At 40.4% G+C, this 24,669-nt stretch overlaps 1 protein-coding gene across 2 annotated transcripts; it reads right to left on the bottom strand.

The window, feature by feature from the left end:
* Positions 1-2,996: 2,996 nt before the first annotated feature.
* pdgfbb (platelet-derived growth factor beta polypeptide b) lies at positions 2,997-23,940 on the bottom strand. 2 transcript variants are annotated; one of them, XM_072693937.1, is made up of 7 exons: positions 23,106-23,940; positions 12,970-13,066; positions 10,998-11,060; positions 8,167-8,360; positions 5,823-6,879; positions 4,619-4,782; positions 2,997-4,418 (listed from the first exon to the last, which is right to left on the bottom strand). In XM_072693937.1, exons 1-6 carry the CDS (start codon positions 23,166-23,168, stop codon positions 4,628-4,630), a joined length of 1,629 nt encoding a protein of 542 aa, XP_072550038.1. In that variant the 5' UTR covers positions 23,169-23,940; the 3' UTR covers positions 2,997-4,418; positions 4,619-4,627. The 2 variants fall into 2 exon arrangements, with proteins under 2 accessions (XP_072550038.1, XP_072550039.1); XM_072693938.1 differs by lacking the exon at positions 23,106-23,940 and having other exon boundaries at positions 12,974-13,066.
* Positions 23,941-24,669: the final 729 nt, after the last annotated feature.

Below are 24,669 nucleotides of genomic sequence, written 5' to 3'. Positions count from 1 at the left end.
TGAGTGCGCAGAGTTTAAGAGAGCACAATTGCAGATAGCACTCTCCCCTCATCACTTTTAGTGATGTTGGCCAGCATAGGCCTCTCTTAGCTGATGTGGTGGAGCTGGGGAAGCTGGGTGCTTTGCATGTATCGGTGGAGACGTGTTAAGTGGGCATTGCTTGTGTCAGGGAAGGCAAATGAACGGGTTGATTAAATGGCAGTGCCAAATTGGGAGAAAAATAAAAATATTCAACAAATACATTTCATAAGCAAAAAAAGAACCATATGTCCTGTACAAGAACTCTTGTCCTCCTGTGTCTAGGAGGATGCTGATAAGTTCATTCCAGATTTTGAGGCATCTTCTAGTGTTTCACAAGCTAACCAGATCAAATTCAACCAAACTCTTCATTTAATAACACTATTGTGTTGTTTAAAGATCATAGGTGGTAAATGATTCTAATAATCTGGGCATCTCACCCCGTACCCTAAACTAAACACCAGCATGCAGGCCACCTATGAAAACAGGGGTGAAGAGCACACACAGTGACTGCGTGTTTGTTTTAATCAGGCTTGCTGGGGAGAGGAGGAGAGCGAGAGAGGCAGGGTTATTAATACACTCCTGTTTCTTTCTGCTGAACTGGGGCCTGGACACTGGGAACACAGTGGAGGGAGACTGGGAGAATGTCCAGTAAAGTCAACAAGACAGAGAGGGAGGGAGGGAGGTGGGAGAGAGAGAGGGGGGGGGTGTATGTGTATTAATGTGTATGAATATGTCAGTAAGCTTTACACTGCTGTAGTCAGCTCTATATAAACGATACCTAGCAAGAAAGTTCAAAATATGAAGTGAAATAATACAGAACAGGAAAAAGGAAAAGACGTTTATTTAGACTGAGAGGACGGTAGACCGCTGTAGACAAAGTAAACAGCCAAAAGCCAGACAAACAAACCAGACAAACAAACACTGCACACTATGGCACACACACACACACACACACATACATACACACACACAGGAAATGCTACGAAATGCTTTGCTTTTGTGAAATATCTAAATTTGGTTAGATATACTATATGCCCAAATGTTTGTGGACACCCTTTCTAATCTACTTTAAGTGGCACCCTTTGCTGACACAGATGTGCAAATGCACACAGACAGCTTGCCTAGTTCCTTTAGAGAGGTACTGTCAATAGAATAGGTCTCTCCGGAGCAGATAAACATGAACCTAATGCACCATGCCTAATGGCAGGAGTGAGTTAGATGGGTATAAAGCCCCCAGCATTGAATGGAGCAGTGGAATTGTGCTCTCTGGAATGAGGGTGTCCTATCCAGTACTTTTGGGATGAGTTGGGGATTTGGGGATGAGTGAACATCAGGTTAACATCCTGACCTCATTAATCATATTGTTGCTGAATGCAATCAAATCCTCATACAAATGCTCCAGAATCTAATAGAAAGCCTGTCCTGGACAGTAGAGACTTCAACAAAAATCAGGATAAACGCTTTTTAATACCCTTGATTTTGGAAGAAATAACGACGAGGAGGTGTCCCAATACTTTTGTAAATATAGTGTATCTACAGTCCCATCATACAAATTCAAAACTTTTTTTGTTATTTAATTTACAAAATCAAATAATGGTGTCCTTAATAACACCAAACCACTTAGGGAAATGAATGTATTACTTAATTAATTGTGATTTTTAACACAAGTCCATTCCAAGCTATGACTTTTATTTTCCAGTTTTATAGTTTGTATTCCCTAGCACACAATGCCCATAGAGGGGTAGCTGACTCTCAAAAAAGCTGTTAACAGAAATCTAATTTAAACAGTAATGGATTAATTGCTAGAATTCAAAAGACGCATGCTTACATTGTTACCATAATTGCTAATAAATGGATTAAAATATATATTTAAGGTACTACAAATTACTGAACAGCACAGATCCAAAACCATCTGCGTACGGGATTTTTTCTCCTTTTCGGGCAATGCATTACATTCATTATTTTTCAACTTTGACACATGCAATCATTCCTGAAAAACAATATTTCCATGAAAACATTGCTTCAAAACCTTGCAAATCCTTAACCCTTTTGCAAGTAAGTTTTGGCTACCTGTGATGACACACCCTTTTAGCATGAGCATGAGCACTTCTGCAGTTCTGTAACAGTTTATAACTTCTGCACAGTATGCAGTATGCACTGTATGCAGCCATCTCTCTTTTTTATCTTATATTAGGTCTATTTTGCTCCCCTTAGAGCCTGTTAGATGTTTATAACACCCAGTATACATAAACCATTTAAGCATGTAAGTCAGAATTACTTAAATTGCTTTCTTTTACAGTGTCACTGCACTGTATTACTTTAGAAAAACAGTCCAGAAAAAGAAATATCAGATTTCAAAAATAAGTACATTTTAGTGTTTTATTTTATCTTGGTGGAAAGATCTGGTGCAAACATTGCCACACTGGGAGACAGACACACATCCACATCTGGAAACCCACACACACTTTTGTCAGAATGTGGAGCAACAAATAAACAGAAATAGGAACAGAAACTAACGATGAAAAGAGCTGAAAAAGAATAAATAATATTAATGGTGAAGCTGTTCTCTTATCATAATGTAGCACCTTCATATTTATAGAGGTCGGAATTAATACAACGGAGCTGCAATCCCTTTATCTGTTCTTGGTGAATTTCCAGTGTTAAGAGTCAAATTAAATAATACAAAAATTACATTAAAAAAATAAAGTAAAACAGTATGATGTTCACGGTTATGTACGGCATATGTAACTAGTAAGTGGCTGAAAGTTCAATACTGCATGACAGTTAAGAATCTGAAAAGCTGGAAACAATGGAAACTCATTTATTTGGTAGTTCTGTAAATTGAAACTTTGGCTTCAGTTTGCATACTATGTCTTTATCACTTCCATTTCCTCTTTGTCTCTTACTCTAAAATTCTTAATAAATGGAAAATTACCTTACACCTGAGTGCCTTATTGTATTATTGGTGCCCCCCCCCCCCCCCCCCCCACCAAAATGCAATAACCATTGTAGTTACAACTCCAATGGTTGGCAATGGTTATCTGAGAAGTTACTATCTGGCCCTTCTTTTTTAGAGCATGTTTACAGACTCTACACCTGTATTTCCACGTCAGAATGCTGCTATACCAGTGTTTTCTATTCCAAAGAACTTCTAGGCCATATCCCCCATCCCAGAAACCAGTCGTTCCATTCCAGAAAGCTTCCAGGCCATTCTTTCGTATCTCAGTAAGCTTCTAGACTCTTCAGTATATCACAGACAGCTTCTAGATCAGTCTCTCATCTCAGTTAACTTATAGACCATTCTTCTAAATCCACAGAGCTTTAATACCAGTTGCTCCTTTCCTAATCTTTCCTATCCCAGCCTGCGTCTAGACCGTCTTTTCATTCCAGAAAGTTCACAGATCAGTCTTTTAATTCCAGGAGCTTCTAGATCAGTGCTTTCACTCCACAAAAGCTAAACAAGTGATCCTATTTTGGAATACTTCTTAGCCAAACTACTCTACAGTTCCAGAGAGATTCTAGACCAATCATTTCCATTTCAGAGATCTGCTAGACCAGTCTAGTCTATTGCAAAAAGCTTCCAGACCAGTCTGCTCCATTGCAGAAAGCTTCTAGACCATTTGTTCCATTTCAGAGATCTTCTAGACCAGTCTAGTTCATTGCAGAAAGCTTCTAGACCAGTCTGCTCCATTGCAGAAAGCATCCAGACCAGTCTAGTCCATTGCAGATAGCTTCCAGACCAGTCTGCTCCGTTTCAGAGATATTCTAGACCAGTCTGTTCCATTTCAGAAAGCTTCTAGACCAGTCTGTTCCATTTCAGAAAGCTTCTTTACTAGTCTGTTCAATTTCAGAGAGCTTCTAGACCAGTCTGTTGCATTGCAGAGAACTTTTAGACCAGTCTGTTGCATTGCAGAGAACTTTTAGACCAGTCTGTTCCATTCAAAAGGCTTCTATGCCACGTTTCCAATTCCAGAAAGCTTCCTCTTATCTTAGAGAGATTAAACTAGTTTTACCATTGCAAAATAGTTTGACAGAACACTTCCCATAAAGGAAAGTTTTTTTTCAATCAGAGCTGTAAGACACATTCCCCAACCAGTCCCTCAGTTCCACAGTTTCACAGTGTGACATCACGTTTCCACCTGGGAGCATGACAGAAGGACATTAGAGTACAGTTGCTGCACTGTTTTGGATCCTCCTCCACAATGTCGCTGTTGTGTCATGGGAAAAAGCAGCTCAATTCCCAGATGTCCACCCAAACACGGCTTCTCCCAGGAACAGGGTTACTGGATGAGGATTAGTAGTGTAGTTGCGGATCTCCGTGGATAAACACGCTATGAACAAACGGCATTATTCAGGAAAGTACATCTCTCTTGCACCGATACTGCACCTTAACATGTCTGTGAAAAAGACAGAAAAATATAAACAACTGAGAGAATGGTTTGATGAGAAAAGAGTGGACTTAAAGGTTGCCATCACTGCTCTTACTTTCATGCAAGCGTATCAGTATCATAACTTTCCAGAAATATACCAATGTGTCTGCTTACTACTCATATTTGTGTAAGTGCGTGTGTATATGTGAAGGAGTTATCTGTCTCACCTGCGAGTGCTACATGAGCATGGCCCTCATGGCGGCCTTACTGATGCGATTGCGGTGTTTTCTTCTCTTCCTGGGGGGTTGAGGAGGTGGTTGGGGTGGTTGAGGAGGTGTTTGGGGAGGCTTATGGGGAGGAGATACTTTAACTGGTGCAGATAATGTGGTAACTAGAGGTGAGAAAGGAGGGAGGCAGAGAGAGTTTTAAAATGCAGGACACTTCTCCATAAACATTGGCTGTGTCCCAATTGCATAATATACACTAATAGTACATACTTTAGTATATAGGTATATATAGTATATACTATATCGTTATGGTCCAATTAAAAACATGTATCTCTATAATGGTGACTTTACAGGAGAAGGCAAACACTTTCTGAACTTTGAATGGAAGTCAATGTAACATAAGGGTTTATTCCAATTTAGAGCATTTCTATTGGTCCATTTTTCCAGAAGTATTTACACAGTATACAGGGCAGCTACAGAGTTTAAACCATGGAGAAAACTAAACATGACATAAATGGAGATACATGGATACTAATCAGTTTTCTACTAACATGAAATGATAAAGCATTGCTATGCCAACATGCATCAGAGCAAGTTCTCCTACTACAGTTGCCACTGCACTTGTATCATTATTTGCCATTTTTAGAACAATTGTTCCACACGACAGTAGCTTTCTTTCTTTTTTTTTCTCTTTGCATTGAGGGATAATAGTGTTCATTGTAACCATATTTAAAAACGTCTGTTTCTGAGCATGTATTGTGGATCTACTCTATTTTACACTGCTTTCTGTCCTTACATAAGACTTAGATACTAGTAAGTACTAGTATTTAATACACAATTAGGATGCACCCTTTAGCTCAATTAATATTAATTTCATCAACATGTAGTGTATTCACTAATTATGAATAAATACATTTCTCAATTTTACAAAAACAGCAAATTACTTTTCATCTATTTTCCAATTAGAAACTGGTCAAATTGACCCGCAGCACAACTAGAGGGTTAAGAGTGTAGTTAAGTGACTTCCATGTAAGTCACAACCTGCGATAAACTACGAGATTAGACCTGATTACTGGATCAGATCAGATTAGATGAACTACCAAAGTGGAAGCCTGCCATTGGCTTCTCCTTATATGTCCAAACGTGCTTAGGAATAAGGACAGTTACACCAGACAAGTTTCAGACAACTGAAAAGTGGGTTTACCTGTGTGCTGTGTGGTTGTGTAGGTGTCCTGGTGTTTCTGGTGGTGCTTCTGATCATCTTGTTCACTATGTTGTGTTTTCAGGAGATGTTTGTGCTTTTCTTCATCGAGAAGTTTGTGGAGCAGCAGCAGCTCCTCTTTCTCCTCTTCTAAAGCTTGTTTTTCCATCAGCAGAATGGATCTGCTCTTCTTATCTTCCGTCTCCGCCATCCTGTCCAGCTCTGGTGTCTCATTTCCTTTCAGTCTCTCACTGGGTTCCTCTGCTGGACTAAAGACATCCCCTCGCGTTTCCACTGTGGGATAAGAAGTGACCCCATTTGTCTGATTGGTTTGCCTTGCAGGTGGTGTATTTGGCTTCTGATTGAGAGACTCATTCCTTTGTATTTGCCTGGTTAGGTTGGACTCAGGCAGTGGAATCTGACTGGCAATGTCAGTCAGCTGGAGCCCCTTTTCATGTCCCTGAGTGATCGGGCTATGTTCAGGTATTGTGGTGTTCTTCAGAATCTCCAATTTGCCCTTGTATAACTGCTCTTTTTGTTCTGACCTTGTAACATTAAGTAGGGACAAGCTTCCATTTGTCTCTTCTCGCTCTGTGTGATTGGGCAAGGGGATGGTCAGTATCTCCGGAAACCCTGCCTTTGTGCCGTTGGAACTGCTGTTGTGCTTCCTCTCATCTCCATGATAATGACCTCTGTGTCCGCTATGATGTGTCTTATTATGACTCCAGACATCATGTCCAAAAGGGATCTCCTTCCCATCTGAAGGGAGAAATCCTGCTGTTGCATCCAGCTCTGGGTGCTTTTCCTTGGGCAGCCAGCTGTGGTCGAGCAGGTCCTCCAGTCGGAGCCTCTGGTTGTGTTTGAGCTCGTCTCGGCGGTGGAGCTCGTCTTTAGAGCGAGGTTTACCTGCACGATCTCTTACTTCATGTTTATGTGCAGGAGACTTCCTGCGGGGGGCAGGGCGAGGTGCAGGCTGGCAGCGACACTCCACGTGATCGTTAACTGAGACGATGGCTTTATCGTAAACCGGACGCTTGTTCGCATACTGGATCTTCATCACCTGAGGAAATGAGGTAGGCAGTGATCAGTGAGAATGCATTGAAGTCAGCCTGACATCCAAATCAACCTTTGGTACCCTGGTAGTTCATGTCATATTAAGCAGTTAGCTTTAGCAGACCTGCTCACTGCTCATGTTAAGCATGATTTCTTTAGGTTTTTGTGTTCCAGTAATCGTCAAATCATCAAAATATAAAGACATTTGCCCTTATTCAAAATGTCAATGCTTTTTAGATCTGAAGCCCCTCAAGGATCTAGCTTGCATCACACTCACTCACTAACCCACTCACTCATGTCTAGCAGGTTGAAGATTCTCCACAAGAGGGCACTGTATTGCTCTCGCAGACTCTTGAGATTCGAACACGCGAACCCAAGGTCACAGTGGTAGCACATAAGAGCCCTGAGCCTCCCACCAAAGGGCGCAGTTAGTACTCCAATAGCTTTTGGTGTTTTCCTTTAAATACTATTGTGTTATGATGCACCAGTGGGCTGGAAATATTAGTATTCAGCAACAATACCTTAAGTCGCCTCCTAAATGGCAGGGACTTCACATGCATTTCAGAAAGTTTTCAGTGTTTTTTGTGTGGACAGACAAAATAAAGCTTTTTAATGAATGCATTTAGCTTCTGTAAGCTGCTCCCACACAGACGTGCAAATGCACACACACATACACAACTTGTCTCGTCCATGTAGAGAAGTACTTCAGGACTCTCTGGAGCAGATAAACTTGAATCTACCGGCACCATGCCTAATGCCAGGCGTGGGCTAAAAAGCTCTGGAGCAGTGGAACTGTGATGGTGCTAAATCAAATACTTTTGGGATGAGTTGTGGATGGTTTGGCGGTCATCCAACCTCAAAACAATGGTCCAAAATCTAGTAGAAAGTTTCCAGTGTTTTTGTGTGGACAGACAAAATATAGCTTTTTATGCAGATGTTGACATCACACCGTTAATTTGCACATAGTTGCTGCAGTATTGAGCATGTGTCAGAGCTTAGAGATTTGTCTGAAATATGTCTGATGCTGTGTGATGATATGTGTACTGAAGTGATTTTAGCTTTAGCATTATCAGTCCATACAAACGAATCTCCTTTCTTCTGGACAGTCTTTGGCTACATTCAATTAGTTGAATGTCACTTCTTTCCTTGCACTTGCTTTCCTTGATTATGACTGAGGTAGTAGCCAAGTGAGTCAACATGCTAGTCAACTCTGTATGTATATGTATCTGCTGTATATGTAGCAAACACTGAAAACATATAAACATATGCATGTGCGGCATGTGTGTGTAAATACCTGTAGGTAACGTGTGTGAGTGAGTACGGGCACACATTTCAGACTCTTTGTGTTGCAGCATCCTGAGCATCTCTGGACTTCTACACATGGTGGCCATAAGAGGAAGTTGGCATTGCTGCGGTCCAGCATGGAGCGGGTGACCTCCATGACCTCTGTCCTCACTTTACACAGGGCCTGCTGAGCTGGCTGAGCAGCTACAGGACCAAACACAAGATATTGTATTATAAATACCCATGCTACAATAAACAGTACAATACACAGTGATTACGAACCAACCTTACATATTAGATCCATATAAACTACTCAACAAGGATTTCCAATTTTTAGGTCTAAGGAATTGTAATGCTTATGTTTAGGATTTTAATGATAATGTTAAGAATTAACTAGCCACCAATAATAGCAACCCCAATTGCAAATAAAGGCACACTGAACATGAGATTAAGTGATACTAATCTTAATATGATCAGTATGTGTGATCAGTGATAATGAGATTAATATGATACTGAATATGAATTGTTACTTTCCTTCGGCTATACTCTTAAAAGAGTTCTTTGATGATGATGCTGTAGAAGAACAGTTTATGGTTCCCCAAACATTTTTTAATTCTCTATAATAAAAATGAAAAAGTATAAAATGCACAAATACAAATACTGGCTAATTACATATTTGATTAGTTAATTACATAGTGCGATTTGCAATTCATGTTCGCCATTCACTTTCATCTGTTTTTAAATGGTTTTCATGACAACAGTAACTTCTCATTAACTTCAAATTTTGAAAACGTACACTCCAATGTTTGTGGACACCCCTTCTAATGAATGCATTTAGCTTCTGTAAGCTGCTCCCACACAGATGTGCAAATGCACACACATACACAGCTTGTCTAGTCCATGTAGAGAAGTACTGCCAATAGAATAGGACTCTCTGGAGCAGATAAACTTGAATCTACCGGCACCATGCCTAATGCCAGGTGTGGGCTAAAAAGGTATAAAAAAATATAATTGAGCTGTGATGTGATGGTGCTAAATCATATACTTTTGGGATGAGTTGTGGATAGTTTGGCGGTCATCCGACCTCAAAACAATGCTCAAAATTGTAGTAGAAAGCCTTCTTCCCTGGCCAGTAGAGACAGTTACCCCAACAAAAGCAGAATAGACTCTTTATAATGCTTTTGATTTTAGAAGAAAGTATGAATGAGCAGGTGTCCCAATACTTTTGTCCATATAGTGTATCTCCTCCTTTACTTACAAACACAGATCTGGAATTGTTTGAAAAGTAAGAATCTGACAGTGAATTATGAGTGAGAAACAATATCAAATGACTTTCAGCATCATCAGCGTTAACTTTGACTTCTAAGGGTTAATTACCTATAATTAATTACAGATGTTATAAACAAAAGTTTTACGCAATTGCATTATGCAAATAAGTACAAAACAGTGTGAGACTGATTATTAGAGACTATTTAAAGCCTATTCCACTACAGATTACATAATCTACCAAGACCATTTCAGTAAAAAGACTACTGAAAAAGTTCTAAAGCAGAAAGTGCTGAGGACAAAATTTTCCTATTAAACCAGTAGTCAATCAGTTCAGCAGATGCTGGAGGAGCAGGTGCTGGATAAATGGTGTGCTGTGGGTAGTCTAAAAAAGAGCCCACTCAGCATGACACTAATGAACCATCGTATTGTGTGAATACGCCACATTTTTCTCTGCTATGCTGGTGTCTCTCCTTAAGAGCAGCAATGATTTGATACAGCTGCTTCAGGACACCTCCAGCTCAGTGACTGACAGGCCAATTTGCTGACTCAGGAAGAGGGCTAACGGTGTGTAGTGTGATGGAGAGACTAAATTACTGGTCGCATACACACTCACACAGTCACACACAAGAACATACACGCCATCAGTCAGCAAGCCAACTTTAGATTCAACTGAAATGGATTTGAAAGATGACAGCTGAGGATTTGGCCCGTGAAGTCATCATTTCTGTGGTTCAGTCAACCATCTGCTCAGTCAGTGCACCGCTAACTCAACCTGATTTACAACTGAAAAAAACTGTCGCTAGCTAAAAAACAAAGAAGAGAGCCAAAGAGGAATATAGACAAATAAGAGAGAGAGAGAGAGAGAGAGAGAGAGAGAGAGAGAGAGAGAGAGAGAGAGAGAGAGGGAGAGAGAGAGAGAAAAGAACAGAGGAGGAGAGAAAAAAGAGAGATTTAGAGGCAGACAGAGAGAGAAGAGTAAAGGGAGAGAAAGGAAGAGAAAGAAAGAGAAAAGACAAGGTCTGAGAGTGAAAAGAGACAGAAAGGAAGTGAGAGAGAGAGACAGAGAGAGCGAGAGAGAGAGAAAGATTGAGGGCAGGGAGAGAAGGAAGAGAGAAAGAGGAAGAGAAAGTGAGTGAAACAGAGAGAGGGAAGAGAGAAAGAAAGAGAGTGAGAGAGAGAGAGAGAGAGAGAGAGAGAGAGAGAGAGAGAGAGACATTAAGAGATAGAGGGACACAGAGAGACAGAATGTAAGAGTGCGATTAAAAGAGTAAAAGAGAGAGTATGTTTGGAAAAAGTGAAAAAGAATGTGGGTGGGGAGAGAAGCAATGGAGAGAGAGAAAGAGAGAGAGAGAGAGAGAGAGAGAGAGAGAGAGAGAGAGAGAGAGAGAGGAGATGGAAACTAAAGAAAGTGAATGAAAAAGAGATGGAGAGAGAATAGAGAGAAGAGAGAAAGAAAGAAAGAGAGAGAGAGAGAGAGAGAGAGAGAGAGAGAGAGAGAGAGAGTAAAACAGACAGAGAGAAATACCAGGGAAAGGAAAACAAGATAAAAATAATGAGACGTCTGAGGCTCACCCAGAAGACTCCTTGGCAGTCGATTGTTGGTATTGTTGGCATGGGAACCCTCTTGATCCTCGTCTGTAATAAGAGTTCAATGTTAATCTATTGATGTCATCAGTGAGTTTCAGTCTACATTTATTGTTATGACTTCCAGCGTTTGTGTGTGTGGCGCTAGAACGGTGGTATTGTTACAGTATTTACAAATAGCCCTCTGTGTGTTTGTGTGTGTTGTTTAGGTAGCTGAGTAAACAAGCAGGCTATAAAGAAACCCAAAGACACAATATGGACTCTCCTCTGGCAGTCTGCCTCCACGACAGACCTGGCCGTCTGCAACTCTCGTGAGACTCGCAATGTTTTACTATGAAAGAGTGTGAGCTTTATAAGAGTAAAACAGAGCAGAGTGGTGGTGTGTCAGATTGCAGTGAAGGAGAACCACATGTGTCTGGTGGCAGATAACAACAAGAAGAGTCATACAAATATTCTTACTAAACAAAACGTACACGATATGTCCAAAAGTATGTGGACACCCCTGCTAATAATTGCATTCAGCTACTTTAAGTTATCCGTTCTGCTGCCACATATGTGCGAATGCACACACACACTCACTTGTGTAGTCTCTGTAGAGAAGTATTGTCAATAGAATAGGACTTTTTGGAGCAGATAATCATAAACCTATTGGCACCATGCCTGATGCCCGGCATTGGCTAGAGGGGTATAAAGCTGTGGAGCAATGGAACTGTGCTATCTGGAATAATGGTGCTCCTTCCAATTCTTTTTTGGGAGTTGGGTATGAAGTGGGGTAGTGATTGTTCAACATCCTGACTTCACCTGCCACTGAATAAAATTAAATATTTACAGCAATGCTCAACAATCTAGTAGCAAGTCTTCCTTGGACAGTAGAGACACAAAGCAGGATAAACTCCTTTTAATAGAGTTTGGACGAAACAATGAATAAGCAAGTGTCCCTTTACTTTTGTCTGCACAATGTACATGTTCCTCGGCATGGCTAAATAGATATACCCGCCAGGAAAGTAACTTGACAATATTTGTGTGTTAAATTGCCATTTAGGAGAGCGGCAACATTGAAGTAAATCCACCAGCAAAAGCATGCTGGCAAGTCAGCTAGTTTAGAACAGCAAAAATGGAAGAGATCAGAGTACAATCTTCTACAACATCAGATACACAACCCTCTGTAGCACCTTTATTTTTAAGAGTGCAGTGTGCTAGCACTGAACTTGCCACCTCAATTCCAGAAGATCCAGAATTGGGTAGGTCAAAAGAGCTACTGCTATTAAATTAGCCCTCCTCATTGTAAATGCTTTATTGTAGCTGCTAACAAGCAATTCTACAAGAAATCGCTGTGGCCAAAGCGATCTATATACCACTATATTCAATTACAAAGTAAAACTTTGTAGAACTCAAGTTGTCTGGTGCTGATTATACATATACATGTTCGCCATAGCCTATCTGAGACAGTAACATACAGTGTTTGGTAAAACACTCCTGTGTTATCTCACTGGAGTGTACATCTGTCCAGTGATCCATAGATCAGCTATTTGGACATGCCTACAATTGATTAACTGTGTGAACCTCCATGCACAAGCAGCAGAAAGTTGGTAAAAATCTGGTCATCATAATTCTGTGCTGCTATGGTTGTCTAGATTAATAACAAGACACTTTGTAGAACCAACAACACTGAAAGTGGCAGGCCACAGAAATTCTGTGAGCAGAACTGCAGAACAGGACTGCAGTGCATATAAAAGAATCGCCAGGCCTCTGCTCACAACAATCACTACAGAATTCCAAATTCTCTGAAGACAACGTCACCACCAGTACTGTTCATTGAGAGCTAAACAACATTGATTTCATTCATTCAACAAAATGAAGACTTCTTTTATCAGACATCAGTGTGAGGCATGAATGAGGCCATGCGAGGCGGTGTCTTACAGTGTGTGGGATATGATGAGGCTGGATGCAGCAGATTTACCTACGGAGTCAGAAAGCAGCAGCAGCTGCAGTTCTTCTGAAGAGGAGATGGAGCCGCTTCTCACCAACTCTGCCAGAGCTACAGGGAGAGGATCCCTCTGAGAAAGAGAGACAGAGAGAGAGAGGGAGAGAGAGAGAGAGAGAGAGAGAGAGAGAGAGAGAGAGAGAGAACGTCCAAGACAAATAATATGTTAAACTTAGTGAAGACATCTATTAATTTGATGAGCTCTCTGAAATTGAGAAAATGAAAATAAGGGAAAAGGCAAGATTCTCTTTTAGCTGGCAAATTCGTGCAGTTCCACAGCTTATGGGTAAGCGTTTTGGAATGTTGGTGGTATGATATTATTAGTGTATATGAGTATTGCATATAAATAAAAGGATATACTTAAATATACTAGTTTTAAAAAATAGGGATGTGTGGGGAATTATTTTTATGTATTGGGAAGCTCCTCCCCTAAGCCAGATCCAGTTCTGATGTTTTTGCATTCTAAAACAGTGCCCTCTGGCGTCCTCTAGGTGGCATTAACAGACATTATTCACAGCCTAAAGCAGTAAAGAATGTTCTCGATAGATAACAGTCCAGACCAGAGTCTGCAGTCTGGAACTGTCTTGCATAAAAACTTTATGTGTGTGGTTCCAGTGTTTTGACTGCATGCTAGCTTCTTTTCCACCAGATGTTTTTACTCATAACACCAAAAGCATATAGGCAAATACCTGAGTCTGTGTCACATCTTTACTCCAGAGCTGTGGCTGTTTAAAAACAAAACTATCACAAAAACGTTCCAGTTTACCAGCAGGAGTACTGCATGCCTTTCTTTGGCTTTAAACCAGAGCATTTAAACAAGAGCATTCCAAACCGAAAGGAGGCTAACACACATTATAGAACACCAAATCCTAATAAATCACAGTCAGCCTAATAAAACAGTGATTTCACATCACAGAAAATGACAACAGATACCATGTTTAGAGTGTGTACCGCCATACCTATATCTTACATGAAGTGACCACTGCAGCTTGTAAGGTAAATGGGGGTCAATATTAGACTGTCACTATGAACCCTGGTCATGCTGCTAGCCAGCAAGAGGCACCAAGAGTCACTATATTGTAGCATAGATTTCACACTGTTTGTGCATTCTGAGCTGGATCTGTAGGCTTGATTTGATTTTCTTTCAGTTTGTTTTGTTTTTTAAACTTCTGCCATTTTTGGCAAAGGGATATGATCCCCTCAGCATTAAGGTAATCAAGTAATTCTCATTCTCGACCTGTACTGGATCAAATTGGGGGCAAAGAAACAAGATAAGGATCAGTGCTGTCATTCCAAACCTTGAACCTCTTTTACGCTTCTTTAAGCCTTGGGTACACTATAGGACAAGTCATGGCAGATTAAAAAAAGATTTCTGCTGACCAGTATCGGGTCAAAAAAACTTCAAAATGTTTAATATGCTCTGACATACCTAAAACGGGGCCAAATGTTGGAGTCTGTGCCCCCACACACGACTCGATTCTCTCTCTAACTGTCGACTTCGACATCTCCGAAACAATCTGCATACTAGAGCCAACCAGCACAGACTCAGCCAGAGTGACATACGGGGCTAAAATCGGTGTAAAAAATTGCATAGTGTAACCCCTACTGGAAAACTGGAAATAATTAGCTGCCCTTCACTCTGTGTGAACAGCTCATGGTAATCAAACAATATAAGCTATTTAAAAGAACTTGAATAATCATACTTAAGAATTAAGAAGCAGAAAGAGTTATATATAGTACCAAAAAGGGGTTATTTGACTTGTAATGAAAGCGTAGTAGTGTAGTCTGTGGTGCTATGTAGGATGCATGTGTGAACTGGCTGTGTGTATTGTTATTTTTCCAGTTAAATAGCAGTGGTTATGCTCTTAAATAAAGCATGAACACTCGCTGTTCTTAAAGCACTGGCTCTATCCACCGTACAGCATTTTAACAGCTAATATACTCATGGCAATAAAGCTTCTTTGACTTAAGACAGCCTTTCAACTGAAGCATATTCTTCTAAGGCCTTTAGAGTGTGCATGTGTGTCACGTGTGTGTGTGTGTGTGTGTCTTTTTGTTGTCTACAGAAGCATGTGAGTGTGTGTAGATCAATGGAGGAAGCTGGTTTGTCTCACAATAGCAGTTATGCCTGTAGTAACACAAGGGCCCTGTTCATAGAGTGTGTGTCCAGACTAGAGGCCACTAACTGACCACTGCTCTGCCTCATATGGCAGCATTTACCGGGGACACAGGGCAGGAAAGGGGGCAGGGAGGAAGTGGGGGATGGAGTGATGAAGAGAAGAAGTTAGGGGTATCTGTGAAGGATGGGTATGGAGAGAGAGAGGGAGAAGGAGAGAGAGAGATCAAGACGAACAGGACAGCTGGAGAGGCGGCTGGAGTCGAAATCACTGGGATGATGTTCGATGTTCTTTGCTTGCACTATTATTTCAGAGGAGTGTAAACAGTGTACAAAGCCGGGTAAGCCCAGTGCTTTGTGATGTTCCTTTCATTTAAACTCATTTTCTGTAATTACAATGATCTGGACGCTCTTGTAATTGCTGTTGCCACTGAAACAGCTCACAAGGCCTGTTCACACTTCAGCTTTCAATATGGATGCTAGCTTCAAAATATCAGTATGTTCCCAGATCTTTTTAAATCCTTTCCCGGACATCTACAACCTTCTTTCTGAAGGCCTCTGAGAGTTTTTAGGATCTGGCCATGGTGATCCCACTCAATCAAGAGCAAACCAGACTGGATGTCTGAGCTTTACATAAGGCAGGCTCCTCCAACATCCTTTCTAACCATGTGCTAATCATCTGCAGCTGATGTGCTGCACCTGATTGTAATTTTAAGTACATTTTAAATAACTTTTTTTGTCCACAAGGTAACTGCATTTCTATTAATGACATATTAGTAATTAATTAAGATGTCCAGATGTCTATATTTAAATATGTTCTTAAAAGACAAGACCCCATTTACACCAAGTCACTTAATTCATCTTGAGTATCTGGATTATTATTTGGATAAGGCCAAGACACACAGACATGCAAGTGTACACATACCCACTGAAAACAGATACAAATCCAATCACTCAAGCCACATCAGGAGGTGATCTGAGACACATTTGAGCCACGTCACGTCAAACACATCCATCTCTCCAAGACGCTTTTAACAACCAACACCCCTCCCAGTACAACCGAAATACCAGTAATAATTGCAGCACAGTGAGCGAATTTGCATATTCAGTCCCACACAGCGATCAAATTTCAGTCTTACAAACCAGAGACGCATTTCACTACCAAATGTAAGTGCATGTAGCTGAAATTCCAATCCAGATACTACTCACATGAAGTGACCAGGTGTAGACTGGGTCAAAGGGTTTCATGTGGTGTCTTAATTTCTCTTGCATGACTGTATATTGTTAATGACAATCTGTGCAACCCTGAGTAGATTCTTAAGTTTCTTTATTGAATTAAGTTTTCATGTAGGAGAGAAACGAGAGCTACTTCATTCAAACCTAGGAACAAGTACGAGAACATGTCCTGCCTAAACTCTAACAAAAGCATCGTTGCCCTATCATTTCAGAGCAACTGTCCCATGTGTAGACATTGTTCAAATGATCTCCAACCCGCTACTTCAACTACTAGGTACCTTGTTCAATGAATGAGGTGTCAGTTATATTGTAAGCTCTGCATGCTGTATAATGACTCTTTATTGTGATTCACTGTGCTGCATTTGTTCTGGCACATACCGCAATATCTGTACTTGGTGGGTAGTGTTGACACCAGTGCAGAAGCCTGGTAAGGCAAATTCATTTAGAATATTACCCCTTAGTAGCCACAGGTATCTCAGGTGAGATCAAAGTATGGTTTCATCCAAAATTATTTCCAGCAGCTTTTTAAAACAAGCACAAGAATTCCACTGGTAGTCTAGACTCTAAACTCTTAATCGACACCGCCTTTATAATTGCAAGTAAAGCAGATGTTATATATCAGGACTTGGATTTGATATAAAGTTGACATTGTGTGTACATGATGTTTTGTATGAAGAAAAAAAAACGTTTTATATTATACATATCATCAGTCTCTTCAGTCTCTGTCCAAATCCAAAAATGTCCAGTTCAAGTCAAGTCAGAATGGAATACTGGAATACATCATGGATCTGATGTAGACTTTCTGGAAGTGGTTCTTCCAGCTTGTCTAGTCCCTATAGAGAAGTACTGCCAATAGAATAGGACTCTCTGGAGCAGATAAACATCAACCTATTGACACCATGCCTAATACCAGGCGTGGGTATAAAGCCCCCCAGCAGTGGAACTGTGTTCTCTGGAATAATGGTGTTCTATCCTTTACTTTGGGGATGAGTTGGGCAGGTGGGGATACTTTATGTATCATCACACCCTTATTAAATTGTACAGCAAAATACAAATAACAGATCTCCATTTGTTAACAAGATGTAAAGTATGGAATGCTGCCTCATTCAGTTCAACAGATTACCAGGGCTAATAAGCTGCTTGGAATTCATTTTAGAATTGTGCCTGAAAAGGAAAAATGTAATATACTTCACTGCTGGAGAACAACACACACACACACACACACACACACACATGCAGTACATAAACATTTATTGGATGCTGGATATGCACATACTTGCAAGGACACCTGCAATATACAAATACACATACCATGCTGCAGAAAAAGAGGGGACAAATACATACTCAGGGACATACACACACTAAACACAGCACTGATAAAATCAAAATATGTGCAGTTGCCAATGTGAGAATCTGCGAGACTGAAAAGAAGGAATGGAATGCAATGTTGAGAGAAGAGAGCTGCAGAAAAATGACAGGTGATAATGATACGTAGATCTGCTGACACAAGCAAGCACATGCACACATAAAAACATGCAGATCAGCTCACACATATGCTTACAAATACACACACACACACATTCAAACCATAACATTTTAAAAAGGAGTTTTACCCAAATGTTACCTTTTGAACTGCTGCACATAGCTGACGATAAAGAATGCGTTTCCGTTGGGTGGGGCTGAACGATATTGGGCTAAAGTTCCTATTGTGATGTTCCAGGTTGTTGTGATAAATACTGCACAATGTATCCCCATGTAATTATGTAATTAGCATGTGCAAGATCACTTCTATGAAAATAAATACAGTAAAATTATGTATATCTGAAATCAATTGCACCAAATTTGGTGGGGGGGGGGGGTATTAGGATGAATCTTAGGGCCTGTGACTGACAGGGGCCCTAAAAAAAATGTACTAATTGAGGGCAGAATTGTTTAATATCAGAATGGTTTCTCTTTTCACAGGGCCCAAAATCAATCTCTGGCAGCACCCTTGTCTGAAATACTGGAGAAAGCTAATCCATTAGGGGTGGGCAATACAATGATATTTTATCATATTGTGTAAGATTTTATTACTGTGACACACAATATGCTTTCTAAGCATATTAAGTATGTTGTCAGTATCACATGTGCAGTGATAAATATTGCATACATGAAAATGTATACAAATGTCAAATTTAAAAATGGTTGTATGTAATAAGATCCCTTTTTAGTACTTCACAGTGTCACACCAGCAAAGGATTATCAAGACACGCAATTACAAAAAGTAGATAAATCATTTTTACCATAACAACATTGAGCAAAATGTCATACTTTGATGTTTTAGGTTGTTTGATGTTTTAGGTTGTCTGTCATTATAGCAGTAGCAAGAGTGGGTCTACATGGGAATCAATGGCACTAATAGTTAAATATTCTGTTCTGTTCTGCAGAATAATATGTTCAAAATAGCATGCAATGATAATATTGACACATATTGTGATATTCCCTCAAATATACTGGAACTACATTATATGGACAAAAATATTGGGACACCTGCTCATTTATTGTTTCTCCCAAATTCAAGGTTATTATGAGTTTATCCTACTTTTGTTGGAGTAACTGTCTCTACTGTCCAGAGAAGGCTTTCTACTACATTTTGGAACATTGATGTGAGGATATGAGTGTTAATGAGGTCAGGATGTTTGATGATCTCCACCCCACCTCATCCCAAACCCATCCCAAAAGTATTAGCTGAAGCACCATCATTCCAGAGAACACACCTCTCTAGCCCACGCCTGGCATTAGGGATGGTGTCGATAAGTTCATAGAGAGATGATGGTTCATTTGGGCAGATAGTTTACATTAGTGAAGCTTTAATGTGATTAAGAGCTGTCTCTTAAGCTCTGGTCACACTGGGTTTGCAAAATTCCATGCATTTCAGTGAAATTCAGATATGAAATTCAAATCAGGATTTGACAATTTGACCGAAATTTAACTATGTGATTTTTCCCAGAAACTTTTGCTCACAGTACGATATGGACAGTGGGTTACTGTATAATGTCATTATTGTATTACTGTGAAATCTAGAAGCAGAATACAGTGCAACTGTGCCATGTTTACAGTGTTATGCAAAGGTTGGAAACCCCTGCTCAAATGACAAGTTTTGTTTGTTTTAGAGCATAATTCCTCTTAAAACAACATATTTTATAATTTACCATTATGTCTGCAATCTCCATATTCAGTATTTTGGGCAATATTTTAAATTATGTAAATGAACAATAAGCATGTTTTAGAAAAACATGTATTGATCAGGGGTGCGCAAACTTTTACAGACTGTAACAGCACCTTACTGTAAAATAGGACTGTAAACGACTAGATTGTACAATTACTAAATAAAAATCCCATAAATGCAGTATATATATATATATATATATATATATATATATATATATATATATATATATATATTAGTCATTACCTTTTTTTCTCACTTTGGCTTTGCCAATTATAAAGAGAGCACTGTGGAAATGCTTTTCCTTTAAAGGTGGAATTCCCCCCATTAAGACAGAAGCATGCCACTGCTCAGCGCTTAGCTAAAACATGAATTAAACATGAGCCACACACATGAAACTACATGCCGACCTTCTGTAATGTGTGCTTAAATTCAGCCGCTGAAAGGCATCGTTTTGCTTTTTCCGTCCGATTCACACACCATAAAAAGATGAAAAATGGTGCTCTTACTAGGGGGACTTCCTAGGTGCACCTCAAAGTGTGCATGCATTTGTACTCACAGGTAAACGGTAAAAATTGCCATGCCCTGGAGCTTTACTGCTAGCTGCGTTTAAATGAGAATTAAAAAAAAAGCTGCTGAAATCTATGACCATACTATCCACATGTCTTCTATCTTCATTTATACTATAGTACTCCTTTAGCTACACAACCCACATCCCTGAATGAGGTAGCCCACACTGGATGAGACTGTTATACAGCACCTAATGCAGAAGCAACAAAACACAAGTAAGACAAATGAGTCCAAGGTATTACCATGGTACGTAGTGTTGTCTGCCAAGAATGAGCACTTTGCCTGCTAACTGCTATCTTTCATGGTGTTACCTGCTGGCTGTTCATTCAAAAAATAGACGTTTACTTATTTATCACACACTGTAGAACAATAAAACATTTAGGAGTGTACTCTAAATTAACCTGCTTTCCTTTCAGAACATTAGGCTGAAACAATGACCACCCTTATACTGTCACTCCAGAAGAGAGCCACTGCCAGAGTAACATCAATGTATGAAACTGCTCCCAGCCCCCACCCACACAAGCTTGTATTCCTGTCTTTGTGGGGGTATTTCCATTTCACTGCTTCTGTGCTAAAGCCTTAACTTCAGGAACCAACAGGAATTCTCCGGCTCCTTTACTCTGAAACTCCGAATTCTGTAGTAAATAAACAGACAGACAACGTCACCATGAAAATACCACCATAAATCATGGTTTCCATCATCCTTGAGACATCTGATCTAGGCGCATTTAATCACTGTTCATGATATTATCACAACATTGTATTATGATAAAAAAGGTAAATACCATCGCTGTCCCAAAAACCTTGTGCCACAAGAATGCCAGGAGAAGGAAAAAACCTTCTTAACTTTCAATGGAGGTCAGTGTAAAGGAATTCTATTTCAGGTCATTCTGGGGCATTTCTACTGGTCCATTCATCATGAAACAACATAAATAGCAACTTCCAGATTTCCATTAGGTCAAAAGGTCAAAAATGGCAAAAACTGAGATACCAGGTTTTTGTACTTTATCATGAGCTTTGAATGGGCTGAGACCAGTAACACCAGTAAAACAGCTGAACAAACATTAAAAGAAGCACGGGGTCACAATGTGACAGTATAGTGGGAGCTTGTGAAACCAAATAGGTTCTTTAAGCGATGCCATAAAAGACCCACTTTTGTGATCGAGATGTGACCATTAATGTAATGTAGGCAATCATCTGAGTAAAACTCACTGCATGCTGCTGAACTGTTCCCTTTGCTCATCTGCACTGCACTTACTGAACCTTGCAGCATTTTTGCCATGCACTCAAGCAGGGTTTCCTAATGCCTCCTAAATCAGGTGTGTCAGATGAGGGAAGGCACAGAACTGTGGGGTCTTCAGAACAGGCATTTGGGAACCACCGCAGTACAGCTTTCTGCATTGCACCCTACAACTGTCTTTAATAGGGCTGGGCAATGATATGTTGTCACCAGTGTGATGAAATGCCATCATAATATGCTTTACTGAGCAAATTATGGATATTGTCAGTACTGAGTACAGTCTGATGGTGACTTCCATCACTTGTCTTCTACATACACACATATTTGAGTTCCTGCAATCTAAACACACTGATTCACTCTTTTGATGTGAACTATTTTATTGTTGAGCAAATAAAAAAATGACTGATTTATCACAGCGGTGGTGATGAGAACTACAGGTTGTGATGCCTACAACACAAAAAACATTAGATGTACTATCTAAAACCATCTGTGAACTCACATTAGTCCTCTGAGGTTCATGCGTCAGGTTGATAATGGTCAAATAGAGCAAAATCGAAATCGTTGGGTACTATTTTGTCTCGCAACACTCTGCATTTAACCTTACACCATGAATGAATAAAAAACAACATCTTACACCTTAGGTTAAAACCTTAGCTCTATATAAAACAATGCTTCAGACAACACAGATAACCTTCAGAACCACTTAGTGTTTAATAGCTTCCTATAATGTTGCATGTAGAGGCATTACACTCAGACAGATGTCTGGTTCCTATCACCACCACTGTAGACAATTCTATTCCTTTAGGTATCTCTGGAACGAAGCATTTCACACCAAACCAGTCAGAATGACTTTGTTAACATCTGAACCCTTTAATTATGCAGAACTTGTGGATAATAGGTGGAATTCTCCTTTAAAGAAGACTGAGTAACTGCATAGTCAGTCAGTGTCATTAAAATCATTTTAATTAGTGTTTGATGACATTATTTACCAGCAGCACTATCAGTTTATTGTGTCTAACCTATCGAACCTTACACACACATGCATGTATATATATATATATATATATATATATATATATATATATAAATTGTTCTCATGGATGATAGAAACCATCCATATCTGTGGGGACATCTGACTGATAATTGGTTGTTTTAGTTTTTTTGTTTGTTTATTTGCTTGTTAAAAGATACACAGCTTTCACAGCTGATCTAACAGTGAATTTATATATATAATTAAAAAAAACTTTTCTGGGTAGTGTTTATTTACTCAGTAAAACACTAATATTAGCATAAATGCAAAAAATATGCATACGTCACTGTGAACACCTGATTTGGCAGATCAGTGCTTAGTTATGTTATGAATAAATACACGTGCTGTCGGGAGGAGGGGGCGTCAAAAAAAAAATCAGAAACCCACCTTTGTTGTAATATTGTTGTAATATATACGTTCTTGTTTTCATGTTTAACTGCATCTGTTCTGATGTGATCTGCAGTTTCTACCAGCAAGCACTCTCTTACTGCAGAGAGAAGCATGGCTTTAAATAATAGTGCTTATGCGCCTGAAGCTTCTGCACAGTGCTGTACGTCCTGTCGACCAAACTTTGAGGTTCCCTACACACACTTTTGGAGACGCTGCGCTTTAAGAGCGCTGGAAACGTCGACACGTGCGCCCGTTTTTGGCCTCGCTCCGCGGGTGAGGTGGTCAAACACAGTGGAAAGAGTGAGGAACCCTTCGCGCTTACCTCCGCTGTGCCGCAGAGCGCGCACGCCGCCAGCGCCGCGAGCAGCCAGACCCTCGCGCTCATGGTGCCGCTCCGCCGCGAGCCTCAGCGAGACAGGGCGCATTTAAAGAGGCGCGCGAGGCGAGCCGCGCTCTCTTTCGCTCTCTCTCTCCCCCTCTCTTTCTCTCTCTCTCTCTCTGTCTCTCTCTCCTGAGCGCTCGTGCGCTCGGCAAAAAGAACGGACAATGAAAAAACACCGGTCAGTCAGTTTAAACGCAATCAGCGGCGCACGCTCGAGGTCCCGGTCAGCGCGTGCACGTTCAGATTGCCCTCCACAGCCGAGTGAGTCTCTTTTCTGAGGGGAACGTGGTCCATCTGAGCTTGAGTCTGACCGCTGCTTGCGATGAGCTCGAGGCTGAAACTTTTTAATTTCCTCAGAAATCCAAAGTGCGTCGCGCGCTTGCCGCCATAAAACACAATAATAAAGCTGAAAACAGTTTAAGCGGTACTAAATCTCGTCAGTAACCGTCACAGGACTCGGTGGACTTTGGTAAAACAGTGGATAACCACGGACAACTGTTCCACGCTGTGTTTAGGCATGGCTTAAAACAGCGCACGAGCCTCAGGTGTGGTTAAAGTGTGAAGGGTTCGGGGAAGTGGCTGTGAAATCCTCCAGAAGCGCTCTCTGAACGTCTGTCCACAGATGTTAGGCGAGTCCAGGCGTAAAGAATCAGTATCCAGTGCTCTGTGGCTTCGTCGTTGGCTGCTGAGTTTGGACGTTTTCGTTTTTCCTCTTTTCCGTGGAATCTTATCGGTGCGCGCGCACGGACCGACCAGCCTGATTACGCTCAGCTCGAGCGCCTCTGCTGAACTGCAAGAGTTTGAGGGCTCTTATCTTTCCCGCCCCTTCAGGGCAGGGCCGCCTCATCCATATTTGGGGAGTGTGTGTGTGTAGCCTATGAGTGTGTGACCATGTATTTAAGCCTTTATGAAGACACAATGTCCTCAATTGTCCCCATGGATGATAGAAACCTTCCATATCTGTGGGGACATCTGGCTAATAATTGGTTGTTTTTGTTTATTTGTTTGTTTATTTGCTTGTTAAAATAGAAGAGAGAAAACAATGGTAATACCCCACAAAGACAGGAATGCATGTGTGTCTATTAGCCAAGCTGATATATATATATATATATATATATATATATATATATATATATATATATATATATATATATATATATATATATATATAGGCTACATTTAAAGGGCAATGAGTATTGAGATATATAATATGGTATTGGGACACCTCCACATTACATCTACAGGAGATTTTAGGAAATCATATTCTAAATGCATGGGAATTAATATTTGACTCAGCACTCTGCGACCCCGCTCTGTTACACAGTCTGACATGACTGAGTTGCTGTGGTTTTTAGTGTCCTCCACCATTCAGTAACACCACACAGTTGATGGTGGAATATCTAGGAGGGAAGAAATTTCACCAGCTGACTTGTTGCAGTGGTGGCAGCCTATTACAGAACCACGCTGGAATTCAGTGAGCTCTTTAGAACCACCCATTAATTCA

The sequence above is a fragment of the Salminus brasiliensis genome, chromosome 12 (genome assembly GCF_030463535.1).
Source record: "Salminus brasiliensis chromosome 12, fSalBra1.hap2, whole genome shotgun sequence".
Classification (NCBI taxonomy): domain Eukaryota; kingdom Metazoa; phylum Chordata; class Actinopteri; order Characiformes; family Bryconidae; genus Salminus; species Salminus brasiliensis.
Note: the sequence above shows the minus strand (reverse complement) of the source record. Positions and strands in the feature narration are given on the sequence as shown.

Bases quoted from the DNA above. Each gene is read 5' to 3' on its own strand.
- pdgfbb (XM_072693937.1), bottom strand. From the start codon at position 23,168: ATGAGCGCGAGGGTCTGGCTGCTCGCGGCGCTGGCGGCGTGCGCGCTC. The intron at 11,061-12,969 runs GTAAATCTGCTG...CTCTTATTACAG, and splicing joins GCTGCTTTCTGACTCCGTAG to ACGAGGATCAAGAGGGTTCC. The intron at 4,783-5,822 runs GTAAACCCACTT...TCTCACCTCTAG, and splicing joins CACAACCACACAGCACACAG to TTACCACATTATCTGCACCA.